The 20,731-nt window shown below is 39.1% G+C and overlaps 1 protein-coding gene across 1 annotated transcript; it reads left to right on the forward strand.

Moving 5' to 3' along the window:
- The first annotated feature begins 7,272 nt into the window (after positions 1-7,272).
- On the forward strand, positions 7,273-16,403 carry LOC149435034 (uncharacterized). The gene is made up of 4 exons (XM_089663089.1): positions 7,273-7,361; positions 9,504-9,572; positions 12,793-13,509; positions 15,194-16,403. The coding sequence occupies exons 2-4, from the start codon at positions 9,512-9,514 to the stop codon at positions 16,042-16,044; spliced, it is 1,629 nt and encodes a 542-aa protein (XP_089519215.1). The 5' UTR covers positions 7,273-7,361; positions 9,504-9,511; the 3' UTR covers positions 16,045-16,403.
- Positions 16,404-20,731: the final 4,328 nt, after the last annotated feature.

Below are 20,731 nucleotides of genomic sequence, written 5' to 3' on the forward strand. Positions count from 1 at the left end.
CAATTATGTGCCACTTTGTGTTGGTCTATCACATAAAATCCCAATTCAGCATCAAATGTAGCTAATCGTAGAGTTTAAAGCTGCGCTTCGGTTGAACCCATTTTTAGCTTTGGATAGAGTGGGAATCTCCATCAGGTTTTTATTTGTGATTTTTTTTTCCCATTGGGGAGATTATCTCCAGTGGGGACACAAACTGCAACAGAAAACATTTTTTCCTCAGTAAAATGTAGAAAGGTTAGGAACTCTGTTATCATTACTCTTTGTGACTTCTTGTCCCTGTGATAATTGTACTTTTTATCTCTTGTCCTGCTATCACAGGTAGTGAAGTAGAATCAGCCAGCTGGGTCACATACAGCAAGTAATTATTCACAGATATATTAACTCTTCCTAAGTCTATCCAAAACGTAAAACAAGAATTTGGCTAAACATTTGCTTTAAAGTGTTACTAAGCCCAGGACCCTGCATTCACTATATCTGGTCTTCCACAGCACACAGAACATGGAAATGCAATTATTTTAGTAAATATAAATTATTATAATAAATAATAATAATAATAATATAAACTGCTAAATACCTTTTCTCATCAGCAGTATATAGCAGCCTTGTGACTTCTATCAGTGTCCAGCAGAGTACTGGTTAAAGCTTGTAAGAGGAGTTTTCATTCTGCTCTGACTGTCCTATGAGGCTACAGGACCCCTGACCCTGTCTGGACAGCAATGATTGGCCCTGTGCTGATAACATGCACCCTCTCAAAGAAGAAAAAAAAACTCTCTAGCAATACACACCAAACTGAACATGTGCAGATTGACAGTACTACGAGCAGATAGATTGGGGACTGTAGAAGATGAGGATCAGAGAAGACAGGATCAAACAGCCTTTTTACACAATGTAGAGGATTAACCCCTTGCTAAGTATAACAAGCATGCTTTACTCCATATTCAGACTGATTTTACTGTTGTGGGTTTAGTAACACTTTATTGAAAACCTAGCTTCAATGTTTTACTGATCTGTGACAAGCATGGATACATTCTTAAACAATGAGTGTAAGTATTTAGTTAACAGTTCTCTGCATTTTCTCTGCTTATCCTGGAAATCTTCTACCTCTCCAGAAAGTTTTACAAAATGTGATCAACTATATCTGGAAAACTGAATATCTGTAAACCTTCTTTGAAAAATGGTCTGGAAGTGGATAAAACAATGTGTGCCATGGACAAGCTTTCTACTCAAAAAGGTAATGTGGAGTTTGAATGTAATTTTCTCAAAGGATATATTGGACATTCGATTAAAAATCATAAACAAAGACCTCTGAGACTTGTACAAAAAAAGTGTTTTTATTCAGTTTAAAAATTTTTTGGAGGCAGGCATGGTTGGTCATCTTAGTACATTTCTAAGCAGTCGCATAGCATTAATTTCTGTCATTCTTCCAATAATATATCTGCTATGTCGTCAAACTGAACTTTGTGTTTTCTCATCATTTGAATGTTTTTATTTATAGCTTACAAAAAAAAAAACATCAAAGTTGAAAGTTCCTAGGTAAAAACAGCTTTTATATTTTTCAAGATGACATATCCTCATACTAATTAATACATATTTTGCTAAATATATACAGGGAGGGACAAAAAGGAAGGTCATCAGAGCATTCTCTTGCGATTTCACAAGCGACAATGTTGAGACACCTTAGTGAAAAGTAGCTGCAGGCAAATGCTCAAACCAACGTCATTCTGAAAAGTGCGGTTTTCAAAGCAAGTTTGTATACAACAATGAGTTTGCTATTTACCTAAATTATTTAATAGCTGCTGGAGACAGTCCCTTCTGGAAGAGAACAAAAGATCTAAGATGACATTTTGTGCTTGAGACTAAGCATTTCTTGAATGTTTGGAGTGCACAGGAAGGGTGCAGCAGAAAAATAAAATGTTATTTGCTGACACGGTACCGCAAATAAATCTCTGCTTAACTTAGACTGGGATAGTTTTCAATAAAGACCCATATAAATGTGACAGAAATAGACAGAAATGCTAAGCTACAACTCAAGAATTAAGCTTTTTTTTGTTTTCCAGCAGTATAGGGTGGGGGTGGTTGTGGCTTCCAAATGTCACCAGAGCACGTCAGTTTCTATACAATACACCTGTCAACAAGCAAATCACTGGAGCAGTCACTGACTGTGAATAGAGAAAGGGTCAAAACTTTCTATTTCAACCCTCAGATTTGTACAGTCCTATATGGAAGAAAAATATATTTGAAATATATTTTAAAAATATTCTTCACAAATATATTGACATATATTTGAAATATATATATATATATATATGTATGTATATATATATATATATATATATGTATGTGTGTATATATATATATATATATATATATATATATATATGTATGTATGTGTGTATATATATATATATATATATATATATATATGTATGTGTATATATATATATATATATATATTGCATGTTGAAATGCATTTTTATTACAAAATATATGAAAAATATTTAAAAAAAATTCAGATATACTGTATGTCTTTAAATACAATTCTACATTTTTGGAATGCATTTACAAATATATGTAAAAATATATGTTAAAATTACTTTTTTATATGTTAAAATCTGAAGAATATATTTTAAAAATATATTTTTAAAAATATATATTTTTTTTAAATATATCTTTCTTAACATACAAAAAAGTCATTTTAACATGTATTTTTACATATATTTGTAAATGCATTCCAAAAATGTAGATGTATTTTTAAAGACATACAGTATATTTGAAATGCATTTTTAAAAATTTTTTTCATGTATTTTGTAATAAAAATGCATTTCAACATGCAGTGTATATATATATATATATATATATATATATATATATTGAAATATATTTTAAAATATATTGAACATGGTCAAAATTGTAGCATTTCAAATATATGGCAATATATTTGTGAAGAATATTTTTTAAATATATTTCAAATATATTTTTCTTCCATATGGGTGTGGGAAGCACTGTCCCAGCGGCTACATTACTGCAGTTCCTTTGGGGGTGGCCTTTTGTACTCAGGGCTTTGATCCCTCCAGCTGTTTGCCTGTATTATCAAAGCTAGCCTGGGCATTAATGTGAAGAGAAAGACCATGTTTGTTCAGTTTTCATTATCTGTTCTGTACTATTTTGCTGTGTATACATAATCTTTGCCATCCTGAACCTGTTTTGAATTATTGCTTCTGACTTTGCACCTGCTGAATAACCTGACGATTTGGCCAATATTGAAATATATTTTGAAATTTATTGAATATGGCCAAAATTGTAGCATTTCAAATATATGTCAATATATTTGGAAAAAATATTTTTAAAATATATTTCAAATATATTTTTCTTCCATGTGGGGTGGATCAGTCTGATGGATATAAAAGGAATATTTAAAACATAACATGATATTAAATACATTTTCTCATCAATGAGGCTATCCTTTCCCCTCCGTTGCAAGTACTCATTTCACTTTCTACTCAATACCCCTGTTCACCCAATATTAATCACTCTGTAAGTTCTAGGTCAAGTTAGAGTTTACAATATAACTCCCAAGTGTTTTCATTCATCCCACAAATGCCAACATCCCTCAATAAATCCAACCAAAATCTTTAGTCTGGATGGGACTTTTTAGGCATTCCACATATTCTCTTTTAGCAGGGTTGGTGCCCATAGATTCTGTTGAAGGAGCAATCCTTGAGAAGAACAACTCTGAGAACTTCCAATATAGTGGTGTTTTTATTAGCTGCATGTTTTGATGATTATGGCGGATTGTAAGTGGAATTTGATGTATTTATATGTATATTGTTGTACTTATCATACTGTATATTGGGCCTTCTTGTGATATTATCTGTGTCTATTTTTCACATTTTACAAATCCTCATTTCCCCTAAGGAAGAAGGCAATTTCGAAATACATCGGGATAAGAGAATTGCATATAATATATATCTTGGATATGCAGCTTGAAATATGTTTTTATGTACCCCCTTTTGTAATATGTCTTGAATAAAATATGTTTTGTGTAGATATATTTGTGAATAGATGGAATGCCTAAAAAGTCCCATCCAAACCAAAGTTTTTGTTTAGAGTTAAAGTTGACATATTATTATTATTATTATACAGGATTTATATAGCGCCAACAGTTTGCTCAGCGCTTTACAATATAAAGGGAGACAATACAGCAACAATACAGTTCAATACAAGAGGGAAAGGAGGGCCCTGCTCCTTGGAGCTTACAATCTAGCTAAGGACTCCCCAACCACCCTCACATGACAGTATACAGGTCTGGTTATTGGACACCGACTTTGGCCATACACTAGCAGAATTTAGTTTGAAAATTTTCTTTAAGGAATTTTCATTTGATTTTCCAATTGTTAGTGGAGTCAGATCAATGTTTTTTTTGTACATTGACCATGATGGGAAATTCAATTGAGTAGCACAGATCTTTTGTTCTTGAACAAACACATTTCTAACAGTGAATGTGGTATCATTTGGGAAAGTCCATTCACAATTGAGAGTTAAAAGTAAATATTTCTTTATGTACATTTGAAGGGTGTAAGTCATGTCATTGAGCATACTGATGAGAATTTTCGCACAAAATTTCAATGAACATTTATTTAAAAATCTACTAGTGTATGGTCATCTTTAGGCTCTGAATGCTGGAATGTGGAAGGAGAAGGGGAAAGTTGCATGTTCTTCCATTGTGGGAGACATTTGGAATAGGGGAGAGAGCTCATGAATAATAAATACTTAAAGCAGGCAGCACAGTGGCTAAATGGTTAGCACTTCCGCCTGGCAGTACTCGGATCATTGGTTTGAATCCCAGCCACGGCACCTCCTGCCTGGAGTTTGCATGTTCTCCCTGTGCCTGCGTGGGTTTCCTTTGGGTACTCTGGTTTCCTCCCACACTCCAAAGACATGCTGGTAGGTTAATTGGCTCCTGTCTAAATTGGCCCTAGTATGTGTATGTATGAATGTGAGTTAGGGGCCTTAGATTGTACATCCCTTGAGGGTTAGGGACTGATGTGAATGTACAATATATATGTAAAGCGCTATATAAGTACCTGAAATAAATTAAATAAATAAAGCAGTGGGGGGCTGTTATGCGGTAAACATGATACTTGGACATGGATAGGCAAGCCCCAGGTCTCTTTTAATGTGATTGACGTGCTTTGTTTTTTTTTTAAATGGTACATAAGCAGTTGAATTTTTCAGAATAAAAATGCTTAATCCTATACTTAACTTATTTTACAAACTAGTGAATTCAACAATCATTATTCTCATGACCTTTAGTACTACTACATAACATAATTCTTTATGAACATTTTTCACGGTGTTTTATTATTCCTTTGTGTTTACAGAGTTTTCCCCTTCTTATATGAGTGTAAAAAAACATTGGTGGTTTCTAAGAATTTCACATGATGTCTCTGGATAACAGCTTAACAATATGTTAATATGTAAAATGCCAGTTTATTACTTCCTATTTACTGATACATTATACAACATATACCCTTTCTCTTTAATACATTTTCCTCAAGTCCCTTTTAGTGATACACAACGTTTCAACAAGAATGTAGATAGAAAGTAGATGCAAATCCTAAATGAATGACTTTAATTTGCTACAACACTTCGTACAAAAAAAACTATTTCTATTTTCAGTTTTTTACTAAAATACTTGTTTTCACCATTCTTTTATCCTTTGTTGCACTTCAGTGCTGATGACATCCTTCAGTCCCTTTGCACTCCCTTCTGGTGAAGGCTTCATGGCATTTCTCATGGTGGTTTCCACAGGGGAACAGCATGCCACGTAATGTGGGTTGACATGGCCACTTGGGATAGGTAGATTAGGAAGAAAGTGCAGGGAGTTTTGAAAGTATCTTGGAAATAAAGAGGAGCTGGGAGCTAAAAAGAAGAATGGAGGAAGTGGGGGTTGGGGGTGAGAAGGAGGTTGGGAATGGGAAAGGGGGAATAGGTTTTCGGGGGAGAATTGCTTAAATGAAAATGTTTTTTGCATGTGAATAATATGATTATTTATGTTAAGAAAAAATTTGAAAACTAATAAAATATTTAAATAACAAAAAAAAAAAAAAAGAAATGGCCACTTGTTTTCTCCCTCGAAACTCACATGACAGGGTGGCAACACAGAAGCACAGCTGGGAGACATGCATTGTCACCCTATAAGAGGAAGTGCCTGAACAAGGACCTTTAGGACAGGGTCACAAGGTCAGGGGCGAACTGACCATTTGGAAACTTGGGCACTGCCCGAGGGCCCGGGGTCAGTAGGGGGCCCCATGAGATGCCCCTGGTGCCTTTTTCATAGGCTTTTTTGAGTTTGGGCAAGGACACAGGGGCCCCATGATCTCCTATTGCCCGGGGCCCCATGAGTTGTCAGTCCGCCCCTGCGCAAGGTATTATTTTATTGAAAGCTGTAGATTTAAAAATAGTAAAAATTATTTTTAAATAACCCTGACATGTTAAACCATTTTTAGAGATTTAAGCTAAAGCTTAAAGTAGAGCTTTGGTTAAAACGTTTTTAGTTTTGTATAAGATTGGGAAGAATTAGGACCTCCAATAGGTTCTTACTTGCTGTACATACCCACTGGTGATTTAATTAAAAAGTATTCTGTGTTTTGTTCCCTGTCTAAATTGACCTTAGTATGTGGATGTATAAATGTGAGTTAGGAACCTTAGAGTGTAAGCTCCTTTAGCTCAGGGACTGATATGAATGTACAAGATATATGTAAAGCATTGCATAAATTGAGGATGTTATATAAGTACCTGTAATAAATAAATACTGCTCTTTTGTTCTGTATTACAAACACCACTAAACATCTTCTTGCATTATATTAGCTATTATAGCTGTTCTTAATGGTAAAGAGGTCATACATAAAATACTGACTCCAACAGATGTCAGTCCTTTGAGTGGCACTTCATTGTACCAGGAATAAACACACAAAAGACATTCTTTGATGATTAAGGCTCAATAGGTAAATGCCACACATGACCTCAGCCTATAGAGAACTCCAAGAGAGTAGTGAATTCAGACATAAAGCCATGCTGAAAGATGGGTGTGAATTCACCTGTCATGGTCAACTGGGATAACAAAGAAAACTATGTGAAAGAGCAAACAAAGTAGGATTAATGTATTGTTCCAAAATAAAAATATTTTTTTTCACACATGTGCCATAAGTTTTAAACTTTTTTTGTTCAGTAAAACCAGCCCCCTTTCGATGATTTGTTAAATGGTCGCACCTGTTTTGATCAGAAGGGTATAACTCCAAACTGCCTGACGAGGAAAAGTCTCACACACACAAAGGTGATTGACTACAACTAGATAGAAGGTAAGAGTTGCCCTACTGAAGCATTTATTATATAATATTTATATACACCTTATTATATTTTTGTTTGTATCTGCAAAAAAAATAAAAATTAATCTAATTGTCACAACAATATAAATTGTAACATATTGTAATGATAATATTAATAATAATACCAACACTGGTACTGGACATGGGTTTTTATATCCTATGTTTATTGAGATACTCATGTCCAGGCACCAGCTGGAACATGACCTATTGTCCAGGGATGTCTTGTTATCATTTAGCTAGCAATATTTTAAAGGCATTTGATCTTGAACAAAAAAGTTCTACATGGACTACATCAGATGAGGATTTTGTTTTCTTTAGTTTTATTGCATGTACAAATCTCTGTGTTATCTTTATGGAAATTTGTAATGCCAGCTATTTTATTGTTCATATATTGAAGGGGATTTTTAAGGTGTCTCATATACAGAAAAATATTAGAAAAATACAAATTTTATTTACAGCTTCATAATAAAGTGAAGAACATAAAATGCATAAAACCTACTTTAGTCACAAGTAAATGCCACAATCATATCTAGAATTATATAATATTCCAAAGCACTTACCCTTTACCGTCCACAATCAGATAAATACACTCATATAAGCCAGAAGATATTGTTTTGCAGAATGCAAGAATCTTTGATTGTAAAATGGTGGCTATGTTACACATTTGTCAGAACATCTGCCTCTTCAGACACTATAGAAAATATCTAAAATCAAGTAAATACTATGTTAGTAAAGGTATTTAGGTGTGGCTCACCTATGTTTTATGCATTGTAATTACACTTTTATATGAAGTTGTAAATAAAATTTTAATTTTTCTAATATTGGTTTTGTGTATATGAAAATGATGAGACTTCTATATATGTCCAGTATAAAAAGTGTCATTGCTGGGATGTGGTGTCAAGATGCTTCTTGTTAAGCTTGAGTGAGCTGTGTTGCATTGTGGTTGTCTAGAGCTATTGCAGCATTGGGATTATTCACGTCTGGCTCATTTATTGATTATGGGTCACCATGATCCTACAGTCTCATGATCGAACACTCTTAGTTGGAGGATACATACAGTCTCCAATGCAGAATTAATGCTTCAATATATTATTAAATGAGCTGTATGAATATGTGCGTGACGTCTAGACGTGCCTTGTGGTACTAAGTCAATGTTGTCTTGTTTTTTTATGGTGGTGGAAGGTGGTTCATTACTTTTTTCCAGTTTTTTTTTGTATAGATTTTGGTAAACTTAATAAAGAGCTTTCTAATTGTTTGTTATTATTGTGTGTCATTATTAATCTGTCAATTTATACCCTGGAGGCTTAATTATATGGCCCCTTTTGGTAGATTGCTCTGTATCTGCCTCTTTGTGGTATCAAGATATACTACATTAGGAATAAAATGTTCTATAATAATTTGCAATACTAATTAACTCACAAATATAGAAGCTATGAGTTGTTTGTAAAAGAAATTGAGACTGTTTTTTTTTTTTTTTTTTTTTTTTTTTTTTTTTTTAAAGAATGTCCACTTAGCTTGCTGAATGTGAAAATGTGGTCTCTTCAAATCATCAATCATATGCAAGCAAAAATACAGTTTTTAAAATCTGCCTTGCACATGGTTCAGTATCCAAGGTGCAGGGGCGAACTGACAACTCATGGGGCCCCCGGGCAATAGGGGATCATGGGGCCCCTGTGTCCTTACCCAAACTCAAAAAAGCCTATGAAAAAGGTACCAGGGGCATCTCATGGGGCCCCCTACTAACTCCGGGCCCTTGGGCAGTGCCCGAGTTCCAAATGGTCAGTTTGCCCCTGCCAATGTGTACACATTACTGAGTGCACAGCCTATTTTCCTTTAGCAAATACACTCTTCAGTCATTTTACTAATTTAAGATGAACATCATTAGTTACACTGATTTACACTGAATAACTGATTTTGTAGTAAGCACTGCAAAAGATGAGCTACTCATTAGACTGGAAACAAAAATGCTGGAACCGAAATGTAATTTTTTTTTTTGTAGCTGCAAAAAAAAAAACAAAGAAACAAAACAGAACAAAATAAAAAACTCTGCTACAGCCCAGATGACCTTTCCCAAATTGCATAGAATGTTGATCATTTGATTCTCTTGTCCTTTAGGATACACAATGAAGACCTTGGCTTTGCTGTCGTTCTTGGCCCTGTTTTTAGGAACAGCTCATTCTGATAGTAAGTAAAGAAATAAATACACAAATTAGTATCATGTTAAGAATAAGAATGAATCATTTAATAAGAATTAAGAATAACACCTTTGACTCTTGTACATATAATTGCATGGAAATAAATATGTTTCACCAAGTTTGGCCACAAACAACCAGTGTTTTCTCTCTCTCTCTCTTTATATACAGTGTGTGTGTATGTGTGTATATGTGTATATATATATATATATATATACCCAATTTATCAGACTATCGCCTACTCTGCTCACTTTTAGGCGATCTCTGAAAACCTATCTCTTCAGGGAAGCCTATCCTGCCCCCAGCTAATAATGGAATCTTCTATTCCCCCTACCAGTGCATCCCCCACAGTTACTACCTTTTGTACCACTAGCCCCTCCCTCTTAGATTGTAAGCTCCAAGGACCAGGGCCCTCCTAACCCTCTTGTATTGAACTGTATTGTTGCTGTGTTGTCTCCCGTTATATTGTAAAGCGCTGAGCAAACTGTTGGAGCTATATAAATCCTGTATAATAATAATAATAATAATAACACTGTGTATATATATATATATATTACCAGAAGTATATAAATGTGTAAATGCTGTATATATTGTAAATAAATATACCTACAGGTTTCCTGATATCACCAAAACAGGTGTTTCCATTGGAAGGTATCTTCTGTTCTGTTGACAACCATAAAATATTTATGCCATCATTGCTGAGCTCCATGCTGGTGTTACCTGGCTTTTCTCCCAGTGCACTATAAACTTGGAACAAGTGTGCAGGAAATGTAGTCCGATTTATTTAAGAAATCCTAATCTACAAACATGCACCTACCATAAACTACATACTAGTTCCAGGTTGGCAGTATAGAAAGTCATGGGATCGGCAAGGCAGCCAGGCAACTAGCAATTTCAGAAGGAGAGGTCAGCAGAAGAAAGTATATCTTTGGTTGTTTGTGGCCAAACTTGGTCAAACATATATATTTCCATGCAATTATATGAAAGTATATCTGCTACTACAAGGTTATTTTAAAACCCAGATGCACTCTTTGCAAATATTTTTCAGCATTTAACAAAAAAAAAAAAAACTCCCAAACTAGTTTCACCATGTAAATGTACGTGGCACACGTGTTATAATACAGTTATAATGATATGAGTAATAATTATATGAAAACAGGAAGAATAGAATGTTTTGTTAGATATGGTCAGACCACTGTGTTGTTCATTCATTAAAGATAGTGAGATACTAAAGTGTGGGATTGACTAAGGCGGACATACATGGATAAAAATGTAGCCAGTTCAGCAGAGACCGGACGAATTTCAAATCATGTATGGGCAGGCCAGTCGTACAGAAGTTGATTTACCGGCTATAACCAACAGCACTAATCAGTGTATTCTGACAGCGGAGAAGTCTCCCCTCTGTCAGAATACAATAGCTAAACGAAAGTGATTCTCCCATCCATATCAAGAGTGTGGATGGAATAACTGGTTTATTATTTTTTTTGTTCAACCTGCTGGCTGAATGAAAATAAATGACTAATGTATGGACTGTCTAAGACTGCAATAGAAAGAAACTGGTGCAGCTGTACATGGCAACCAATCAGCTATTAGTTTTCATTTTCAAAGCCTAACTGATCAAGCTGAAGCTATAAGCTGATTGGTTATATAGGCACAGCTACTCCAGTTTCAGGAAAATCTCCCCTTTATGTTTGCAGGTTAGTTTGTCCTCCAGGTCTCCACAGGGGAAGGGGTCCATCAGAGGCAATGCAGATTTCTGCATCTCTAAAATAGGCTGTGGCCTAGGGTGGAAGGGTTGTGAGGGGCAGCGCTCAACGGGCCTCACACTGTTGCAGACTGCCTTTACAACATTTATGTGTGTAATAAAAGGTTTTAGACTGTTGCCTCCCTGCCAGAACATTTTTATAGGTAGTGTAGTCTTCTTGGTAAATTTTAATCATGCTGGATCAATACATCTATGACAAAGCCTCTAGCAGAACATGGTGACATGTTGTTCAGCTCTTCTAGGCATTGGTTGTATGTGTACCATCCCTTGCAGTGTCTCTGCCCAAGCCTCAGTTTGTCTGGTCAGGCTCTGATTATCTGATCTTATCATTTTGATAGTAATGCTGGCCATAGATGGATCTAAATTTGGCTGGTTCGGCAGAGATCGGCCAATATTTGATCTATGTGTGGCCGTGCCTGTTCAAGAGAAGTCAGTTGTTAGACTGATTTCTATCAAACAGGCTTGTTGGAAAGTTTTTCTCGATCAGTTTGTTGCAGCTGCTGATCAGGGTTCTGACAGTGGAGAGTCCCACTGTCAGAATACAATGTCCCGACACAGGGTATTCCAATCACCTCATGGCTGAATGAAAACAAGCAAACCACTTAAGGCTAGCCAGTCTACTGGGAGTGGACGGGGTAAAAATAGACAGTTGGCCTAGGGTGGCAGGAAATATAAAGCCAGGCCCTGATCATAGAGTTTGTATTACACAGTATCATCTATGGTCTTGTTTGGGCTGAGCCAGTAGCACTGTGTGTATTATTGGCAATATCTTACATGGAAATCTGATTTCTTAAAACTTATCCAGGCTAACTATTGTCACACTTGCACCTAACGCAGGTGGTCAGGCACTATAGCTGGCTTTTGTGTTCTTCACCTATAGCTGCCCCATTCCCGTAAGGCAAGCAAGCCTATTGGTTGCCCCCAGGACTTATACAGAATGCTAAAGTGCCTGGCTACCATGCTGGGGCAGGCATGAACTGAGCACAGCAAATAATACTTGTAGTTGGCAGACAGGCAGAGTGGTTCGATGACAGTCCAGGTACAAGTCAGCAAAGTTTAGAGTAGGCAGTGTCCAATTTGTAGCCAAAAGGCAGGCAGCGTTCAATGAATAGTCGATATTCGATCCATGGTCATAAACAGAGAATCCAAACAGCAGAGCAGGACAGACAGACAGGGAGCTTGAGCACGTATTACACAACCTATCACAAGCATGAGACTGCAGGCTTGGCTGGCTTAAATCAGGTTTGGTCTCCACCCAGAGACTGGCCACATCAATCACCTTGCAGGGGGACAGACAGATGGGGAGAATGTATCACAGCCACATTGGATACTGGGCAGTAAGTCCACATTGGATACTGGGCAGTACTGAGAGATAATTAGCCTTTTAGATAGAAGTTTGATTCCTTAGAAGCACTTAATCCCTTTATGTTTATGTGTTTTTTCACAGATGCCCTGTCATGCTCTTCTTGCCATCCTACTGCCGGCATTTGCACCCAGAACACAGGCTATGTGTCATGCAGCTGTATGTCTGGCTATGCTGGAAATGGAATAAACTGCACTGCCATAGCCTCCTGCACTACAGCTACCTGCTGTGCCCCAGGATACACCTGGGATAACAGAGTAGGTTATAAAGTATGTACAGATATAAATGAATGTGCAGATTCAACACAAAACATGTGTGTCAACTCATCCACCTGTACAAACAAGGTTGGTATGTATTTATGTGCCAATACCAGAGGTCTTGCCTGCAACACTACTGCATGTGCCTATGATGAAGACTGCCTGAATGTTGGAGGTAATGTTCGGTGTGCAGACCCATGCCTGAACTACCAGCTACTGAATGGAGATAGCAGATTGTCTACAATGAATGTCACTGGACCCTTCGCTACTGATAGATGGAACTTTGGTTGGTTTCGCTACAATGGAACTTTCGGTTTGAGGATGAAAGAGGGTTGTGTTGGTTCTATAAAATGTGGATCAGCTGAACCACTTAGCATTAATGGCACCCATCCAGCTATTGGTGCCGGAGTGGTGATGGTACCCCTTCTTGCTAACGCAGTAAGTGGATGTGTAGCTGCTGGAACCATCCCAGTCAAAGCCTGTTCTGGAGGGTACTATGTCTACAAGTTCTCTGGAAGCTTGAAATACGAAGTTTATTGTACAGGTAATTAAGAAAATCCTTGCATTAGCTGTTAAGGAAGGTATGATAGGAATATGAAAAAAATGCATTCATTAGCTTGTAAGGAGTATATGTATGCTTATTGATAAACTCTTCTTTTGATAGCTTTATGCCACAATTTGCAACATTTATGCTATAGACTAGGGGTCTCCAAACTTTCCAAACAAAGGGCCAGTTTACTATCCTTCAGACTTTAGGGGGCCGGATTGTGGCCACCAGCCAGCAGGGGTAGAAAAAGTCTCAGGGCCAAAATCAGTATGAGTAAACAAGGTCTCAGGTGTGGTGTTCAGTTGGATAGTGCCTGTGGTCAGTAGGTGGAGGAGTAGTGCCCCATTATTGCTATCACTGGAAGGAATATTGGCCCATCATTGATGTTAGTGGATAGAATAGGGCCCCATCATTCATATTAGTTTGAAGAATAGTGTCCCATTGCTGGTGTCAGTTGGGGGAATTATGCCCCACTTTTGGTGTCAGTGTTAGGAATAATGCCCCAAGGGCCGGTTAAAGGCTAGCAAAGTTTGGAGACTCCTGCTATAGACTAATGATCACAGCTGTCTTATGCCTTTGTGACTGATATGTGTCTACTCAATTGGTTTCTTGTTTTTCTCTTATCTTTCTATGGCCTTAATCATTACTGGGCAGAGAGAGGCAGATTCCTAGGACTTTGTTTTTTTCAGGACTAATTGGGCTTTCAATTTGTGGTAAATGGTAATGGGATATCTCCTGACTTTTTTTTATCAAAGAAAAACTAACCCCAAAGAGTAAAAAATGTAGCTTTATATTTTAGCTTTTACCATAGCCTACTACCAAAGAACAGCCCCAAACAGATTCCCCTGCTTCTAACAATTGCAGCAATACTATATATGTGTATGTTATTTGTTGTTTGTACCAAGGGCCCACCTACCTAAAACACACTGACCCTGACCTATGACTCTGGCCATATGACCCTATCCTTGACCTTATCTAGATCAAACCCTGATCTAGCAATTTTATCTTTATTTTAATATATTTTTACAAATCTTTTTTTTTATGTTTACAAACTTCTCCTCTAGCAAGGAGAAAAAAAATATAGTGTACCTGTTTCTCCATTCAAGGGGTGGGACATCATAGGAGTAGTCTATGGCGTGAGTGATCACTGTGATAGCCAATCACATGCTGTCATAGTCATTATGTGGTCGCGAGCCGGTCCTCTGAACTCTCGATCATTAGTTTGAGCTGTCACTGACAGTTCAATTTCTGTGCTGGGGGGCATGCTGTGTAGTGGCAGCTCAGCACGAACACACTTGCGCATATGCCTCCCCATGGAAGAAGACCTACTTCCAGGAGACCACATATATGTGTATGCGTGGTAGGAAGGGGGATTGAGGATTTAGAATTTTTTGAACATTTAGAACTTAGCTTTCTTTTTGGAATAGTTCTGCTTTAAGTGGTTTATATTGTAAGGCTATTGTTACTGATCACAAATGGTTTAAAGAAAAATTATACAGCTGTAAATGCAATACATATAATACATATCTAGTTTGCTATGTGCATATCAGTATTTCAGGCTGGAGCTTGTCACATTGCATTTTACTCAGAATTATAGCTAACTGTATGACATTTCTGTTTTTTCCTAATATATGTTATTTTAAGACTGTTCAGTAACACAGTTTGTTTTATTTTATTTCAGATCCCTCACCATTTGTTGTTGCAACCCTGCCTCCAACAACACCTGCTACAACAACTGTGACAACCATCACTACAACACCAACCCCAACCACCACAACTCCAACAACAACTCCCACCACAACCCGTACCACCACAACCCCTACCACCACAACTCCCACCACAACACCAACCACAACTCCCACCACAACACCAACCACAACTCCCACCACAACCCCTACCACCACAACACCAACCACAACTCCCAGCACAACCCGTACCACCACAACACCAACCACAACTCCAACAACTACCCCCACAACCCCAACCCCTACCACCACAACACCAACCCCAACCACTACCCGCACAACTCCAGCAACTACAACCACTCCAACTACCACTGCACCTGTTACCACAACTAGACCCACCACACCTCCAACAACTCAGCCTGTGATAAATATCACTGTGACCACAATAACAAGTACTGTTGTAGTAAGTGTCACTTCCACTATTGAAACAGTGAATGGTAAAGATGTGTCATACTTGGAGGTTAATGAAACTAATTCAGTTAACACTGAAGTAAAGACCATTAGTAACTTCTCTATTAGCACCAATAGTAACAACTCAGTCACACCATTTTACACCAAGATTACCATTGTAAAGGATAATCCTGTTACATTTACTAACAACCCTGCTCCCCAGATTTCAAGCAATGTAACAACTGTTCCTAATCAGCAACCTTTCCAACCTGCACTTTATTTAAGTAAACCACCACAAACCAGTACCATTACTGAGACAAATACCATCAATGAAAATAATATTACCAGTACCACTACAACAACCACCATTACAACAAAGGAGATCATTGTAGTCTAACCACTGATCTGAATATCTGTTCCCCCATTGTCAATATCTTTCTAAAATTATTTAAGGAATATAAAAACAGGAGAGGCCAGCATTATAAAACTTCACCCATGATTATATGTTTGCAACAGCAACCACACTTATGACACAAGTGCGTAACCTGCCTAGACATGTTTAATATGCTGTTTCAACCACAAATTTTATTTATTAATCAGAAGGTTGCTATGGGATTGATGAGGATCAATATTTGGTTACAATGTGAAATGTATGTTATATACTTTATAATTATCATCAGAACTATCCAGCCTCCTTTGTTAAGTATATGTATGTAATCGAATGTAATAAAAAAGCAATGATACTGAAAAACAGTATTCTGGTCTGGTTCATGGTTCCTTTTGTGCAAAGAGCATATCTAAAACCAAAACGTGTTCCTTTTAACTAGCTTAGGGATCAGATTTTTTTTTTTGTATTTTGTGTACCATTAGGGAGATTTCAGTTCAATTCGTGTCATCTAGACATATCAAGAAGTGAAAGCAAATCTCTTTAAAGAGCGGGAACTCCCTTCTTGGAGATTTGTGCCTGCAGCAGTCATTCCCATTGGAAGATTTATTTCTATTCTGGTAACAACTGAAAATTTGGTATTCTGACAATGGATTGACAACGATTGCAAAGACAAGTGTGGGGACACAGACAAACAAAAACAAAAAAACAACAGTGTTGATAATCTGCCCTTACTGTATCCAAAATGAAAAAAAAATGTTGGCTTGACTTTATTGGAAAATAAACATCCATATGGTGGTGAGAGCAGAGGGGTGTGGGCATAGTGGGAAATGGAAGGAAAGTGTTTTGTTGAGAGCTAGGTGTTGGGTGGATTATGTGGATCAAATGATGTTGGGAGTAGGGTGAGGGCGCTGGCTTAGAAGTGAGAGCAGGGGGACAGTGTGCAGGTACGATGGTGGGAGCAGAGAAGATGGTATGTATGCAAGCATTGAGTGATAATTTAGGAGTGGTGCTATAGGTGCATTGGTGAAAGTTGTACAGGGAACATATACACTCACCGGCCACTTTATTAGGTACATCTGTTCAATTGCTTGGTAACATAAATTGCTAATCAGCCAATCGCGTGGCAGCAACTCAATGTATTTAGTCATGTAGATGTGGTGAAGGCGACCTGAAGTTCAAACTGAGCATCAGAATGAGGAAGGAAGAGGATGTAAGTGAACATGGCATAGTTGTTAGTGCCAGACGGGCTGGTCTCAGTATTTCAAAATTTGTTGATCTACTGGGATTTTCACACACAACCATCTCTAAAGTTTAAAGAGAATGTTCCAAAAAAGAGAAAATATACAGTGAGCGGCAGTTGTGTGGATGAAAATGCCTTGTTGATGTCAGAGGAAAATGGGCAGACTGGTTGCTGTGACATTCAGATGGTAGGGTCAGAATTTGGCGTAAACAACATGAAAGCATGGATCCATCCTGCCTTGTATCAACAGTTCAGGCTGCTGGTGGTGGTGTAATGGTGGGGGGGGATATTTTCTTGGCACTAGCAAGGTGTACCTAATAAATTGGCCGGTGAGTATAGATATGGGGTGGAAGGGGAGGCAGATGGGTTGGTGAGCATGGGGGAAAGCACGCACAGGTATTGTGGTAAAAAGTGGACTACAGGTGCAGTGGTAGAAAAGGAAGTGGAGGCATGGTGGGTGGTGACAGAAGAGGGGTTGCAAATAAAGAGGGCAGAGAAAGAAGGGGAGATGTAGACATGCAAGGAGGTAAGAGAAGAGGTAACAAAAGGAAGCTGCAGGTGCAGTGGGTGCCGAGAAAACGAATTGGGTACTGAGAGAGGGGGGCTGCAGGTAAAGTGGGTGCTGAGAGAGCAGGGATGTAGGTATGGTGAGTGGTGGTAAAGAGGGGCTACAGGCATAGTAGGTGGTGAGAGAAATATAGCTTCAAGTGTGGTAGGTTCTGCTGAGAGAAAGGGGATACATGCACGGAGGGTTGAGAGAAAGGGAGAGGATACATTGAATATTGAGAAAACGAAAGCTGCAGGCGCAGTGTTTTCTAAATGAATGGGGTATGGCACAGTGGGAACTGAGGAAAACAGGGCTGCGGAATCAGGGGGATCTGTAGCTATGGTTCAGGAAGGTGTGTGTGTGGTTAAGAGTGCAATAAGGGTAAATGTCTGAGGGGTAATAATAGAGTGGCTGTGGTGGCTGACATTGCAGGAAGGGGGTTGGATGATGGTGAAGGGGCTGGCTGTCATTGGATGATTGGAGAATTGGGCGATATTGAAGTAGGGAAGGGTTGGTTAGAAGTGTGGAGGGAGGGCTAGCTGACATTGCAGTAGGGCAAAGTTGGGTGATGTAAGGGGGGCTGACTGACATTGTAGGGGGGGTTGGGTGATAGTAGGTAGGAGGGGGATTAAATGATTATGCAAGAGAAGGATGGACTAAGCAGCAACTATAGAGATGCTGCCAGCCAGCCTAGATTCTGATAGGATCACTCCCTCTCCACACAGGATCTGCCAGTTACCCCGATCACACTGCCAATATTTCCGAAAGGAGGGGTTGATAGACTGCCTAGGGCCTCCTTAATGTGGGTGGCAGTCACTACTGGTAGTAGACTAGCAGCTGCAAGGCTTTCAATAGGTCATCCTGCTACCTCCTAAATGTGTTTTTTTTTTTCTTCAATCCCAAAGGGTATTTTGTATTGAGAGAACTTTTGGATCGTGGCTGCAGTGCAGTTCCATTGACCTTAATGGCCGCGTTTGACAAGTGGCATCATCTGTCAAACTTGACAAGCTGAGTCACATTTCCTGCTGCTGTGAGGCAAAACATTGTGGCCTAGCATTTGGCCTCTTCGGCTGCCATTGGAGGCTCATTTTTGTCTGGTTCATCAGGAACTGGCCATAATTCACTCCATGTATGCGTGACTTTATATAAGCAGAAAAGGGGCAGTAAAAACAGGTGGTTCATCTGCATTTTTAACACCCCCTGACCATGCAGATGAACCAACTGTTTTTAGCTCCTCTTTTTGTAGAAGGGGCCTAAAGCTAACCATACATGGAGTAAAATTTGGCCTGTTCTTGATGAACCAGACAAAATTCAAGTCATGGGTGGTCCTGTCTGCACCTCCCCACTCAATATCCTTCAATTTGAAACTCCAAGGCAGAGGCGGACTGACAACTCATAAGGCCCCCGGGCAATAGGGGATCATGGGGCCCCTGTGTTGTTGCCCAAACTCAAAAAAGCCTATGAAAAAGGTACCAGGGGCATCTCATGGGGCCCCCTACTGACCCCGGGCCCTCGGGCAGTGCCCGAGTTTCCAAATGGTCAGTCCGCCCCTGCTCCAAGGAGCTGTGTGGAAAATCACCTGCCTCCAATTAGAGGTAGCCATTGTTGGGATATTCTGACAGCCACAGATGCTGGTTGTCATAATACAATGGCTAGTAATCTATAACTGGAAGGAGTACAGAATCTCTGAGGACTGGTAGTGAGAATGCAAAGATCCATGAAGGGAGGGCTGCAGGGGCCTGGTGGAAGCAAAATGACATGCACATCCGAGTGGAGGGGATGACTGGTGAGGGGTTTGCACACTTTTCTGACACACTGATTGGACAATATAGAGGAAGAGTTCTGAAGCAGAAGAGGAAGAAGGAGAAGTACTTGCTACTGGTGGCAGAATCTGCCAGTGGTAAAACAAAACTCTAACGTATTATCCTCATTGGAAAGTGAGAGAGTACCCAGAGGAAACCCACGCAGGCACAGGGAGAACATGCAAACTCCAGGCGGGTGGTGCCGTGATGCCAAGAATTGGTATTTTTGTGTGGTTCACATGCTGTGTGTCATTCCATTACAAGACTGTAACATACCTCTCAACTTTTGAACTTGACAAAAAGAGCATGAATTTTTCAAAATGGGCAGAATGTGGAGCACATAGAGCACCTCTGCAAAAAGGTGTGCCCAGCCAAAAGTAAGCATGAATATGAGTGTAGTTTAACCACTTACCATCCACCCTATAGCAAAAGTACTGCTACAGGGCGGCACGGCTGCACAAAATCACATATATATTCGTGATTTGCATTTCTGGGTAGGGAGTGCGTGTGCTGCCCTACCCCAGGGGTGTATTTACCACAAGGCAAACAAGGCATTTGCCTAGGGTGGCATTTTTCAGGGTGGCAGCAGCATTTTTTAGGGGGGCAGTGCCGTCCTCCAAAAGAAGGAATGGAAGAAGGGACACACGCAGCACAGGGACCAGGTGGGAGCTGCAGGCTGCTTGATGGTGTATGCAGAGCCTGACTCTTGTTCCTGGGGATGTCCAGAGCTGTGAAGGTGAGTGTCTCATCTCTTGCCGGGGGGCGGTGGTAGTGGAAGGCTCTCTCGGGTGGGGGTGGGGCTGGGGTGTTGTTGGTCAATGTCAGGCTCTCTTTGTGGGGGAGGGGGTGTTGGTCGGTGCCAGAGTCTGTGGGGGGGAAAGGAGCCAATTTTTGTGTTGCCTAGGGCAGCATGAAACCTAAATATACCACTGCCCTACCCGCGCCCCTATTGGCGACTGGGGATGTCAATCACCGGGTCCCAGCCGCCGATGCCTGGCCAGGACTCAGTGATAGTCGGCAAAACTGACAAGGGAGAGACCTGTGTGTAAACAACACAGGTCTCTCTCCTGTCAGAATGGACATGCTGCTTTGCATCTCTCTGCACAG

Source organism: Staurois parvus, unplaced genomic scaffold, assembly GCF_062004578.1.
Source record: "Staurois parvus isolate SC_StPar_1 unplaced genomic scaffold, SC_StPar_1.0 ptg001622l, whole genome shotgun sequence".
NCBI lineage: Eukaryota > Metazoa > Chordata > Amphibia > Anura > Ranidae > Staurois > Staurois parvus.

What these genes read in the sequence shown, in the direction of transcription:
- LOC149435034 (XM_089663089.1), top strand. Translation starts at nt 9,512, where the DNA reads ATGAAGACCTTGGCTTTGCTGTCGTTCTTGGCCCTGTTTTTAGGAACA. An exon ending in AGGAACAGCTCATTCTGATA is followed by an intron (nt 9,573 to 12,792) that starts GTAAGTAAAGAA and finishes GTTTTTTCACAG; the next exon opens with ATGCCCTGTCATGCTCTTCT. An exon ending in ATACGAAGTTTATTGTACAG is followed by an intron (nt 13,510 to 15,193) that starts GTAATTAAGAAA and finishes ATTTTATTTCAG; the next exon opens with ATCCCTCACCATTTGTTGTT.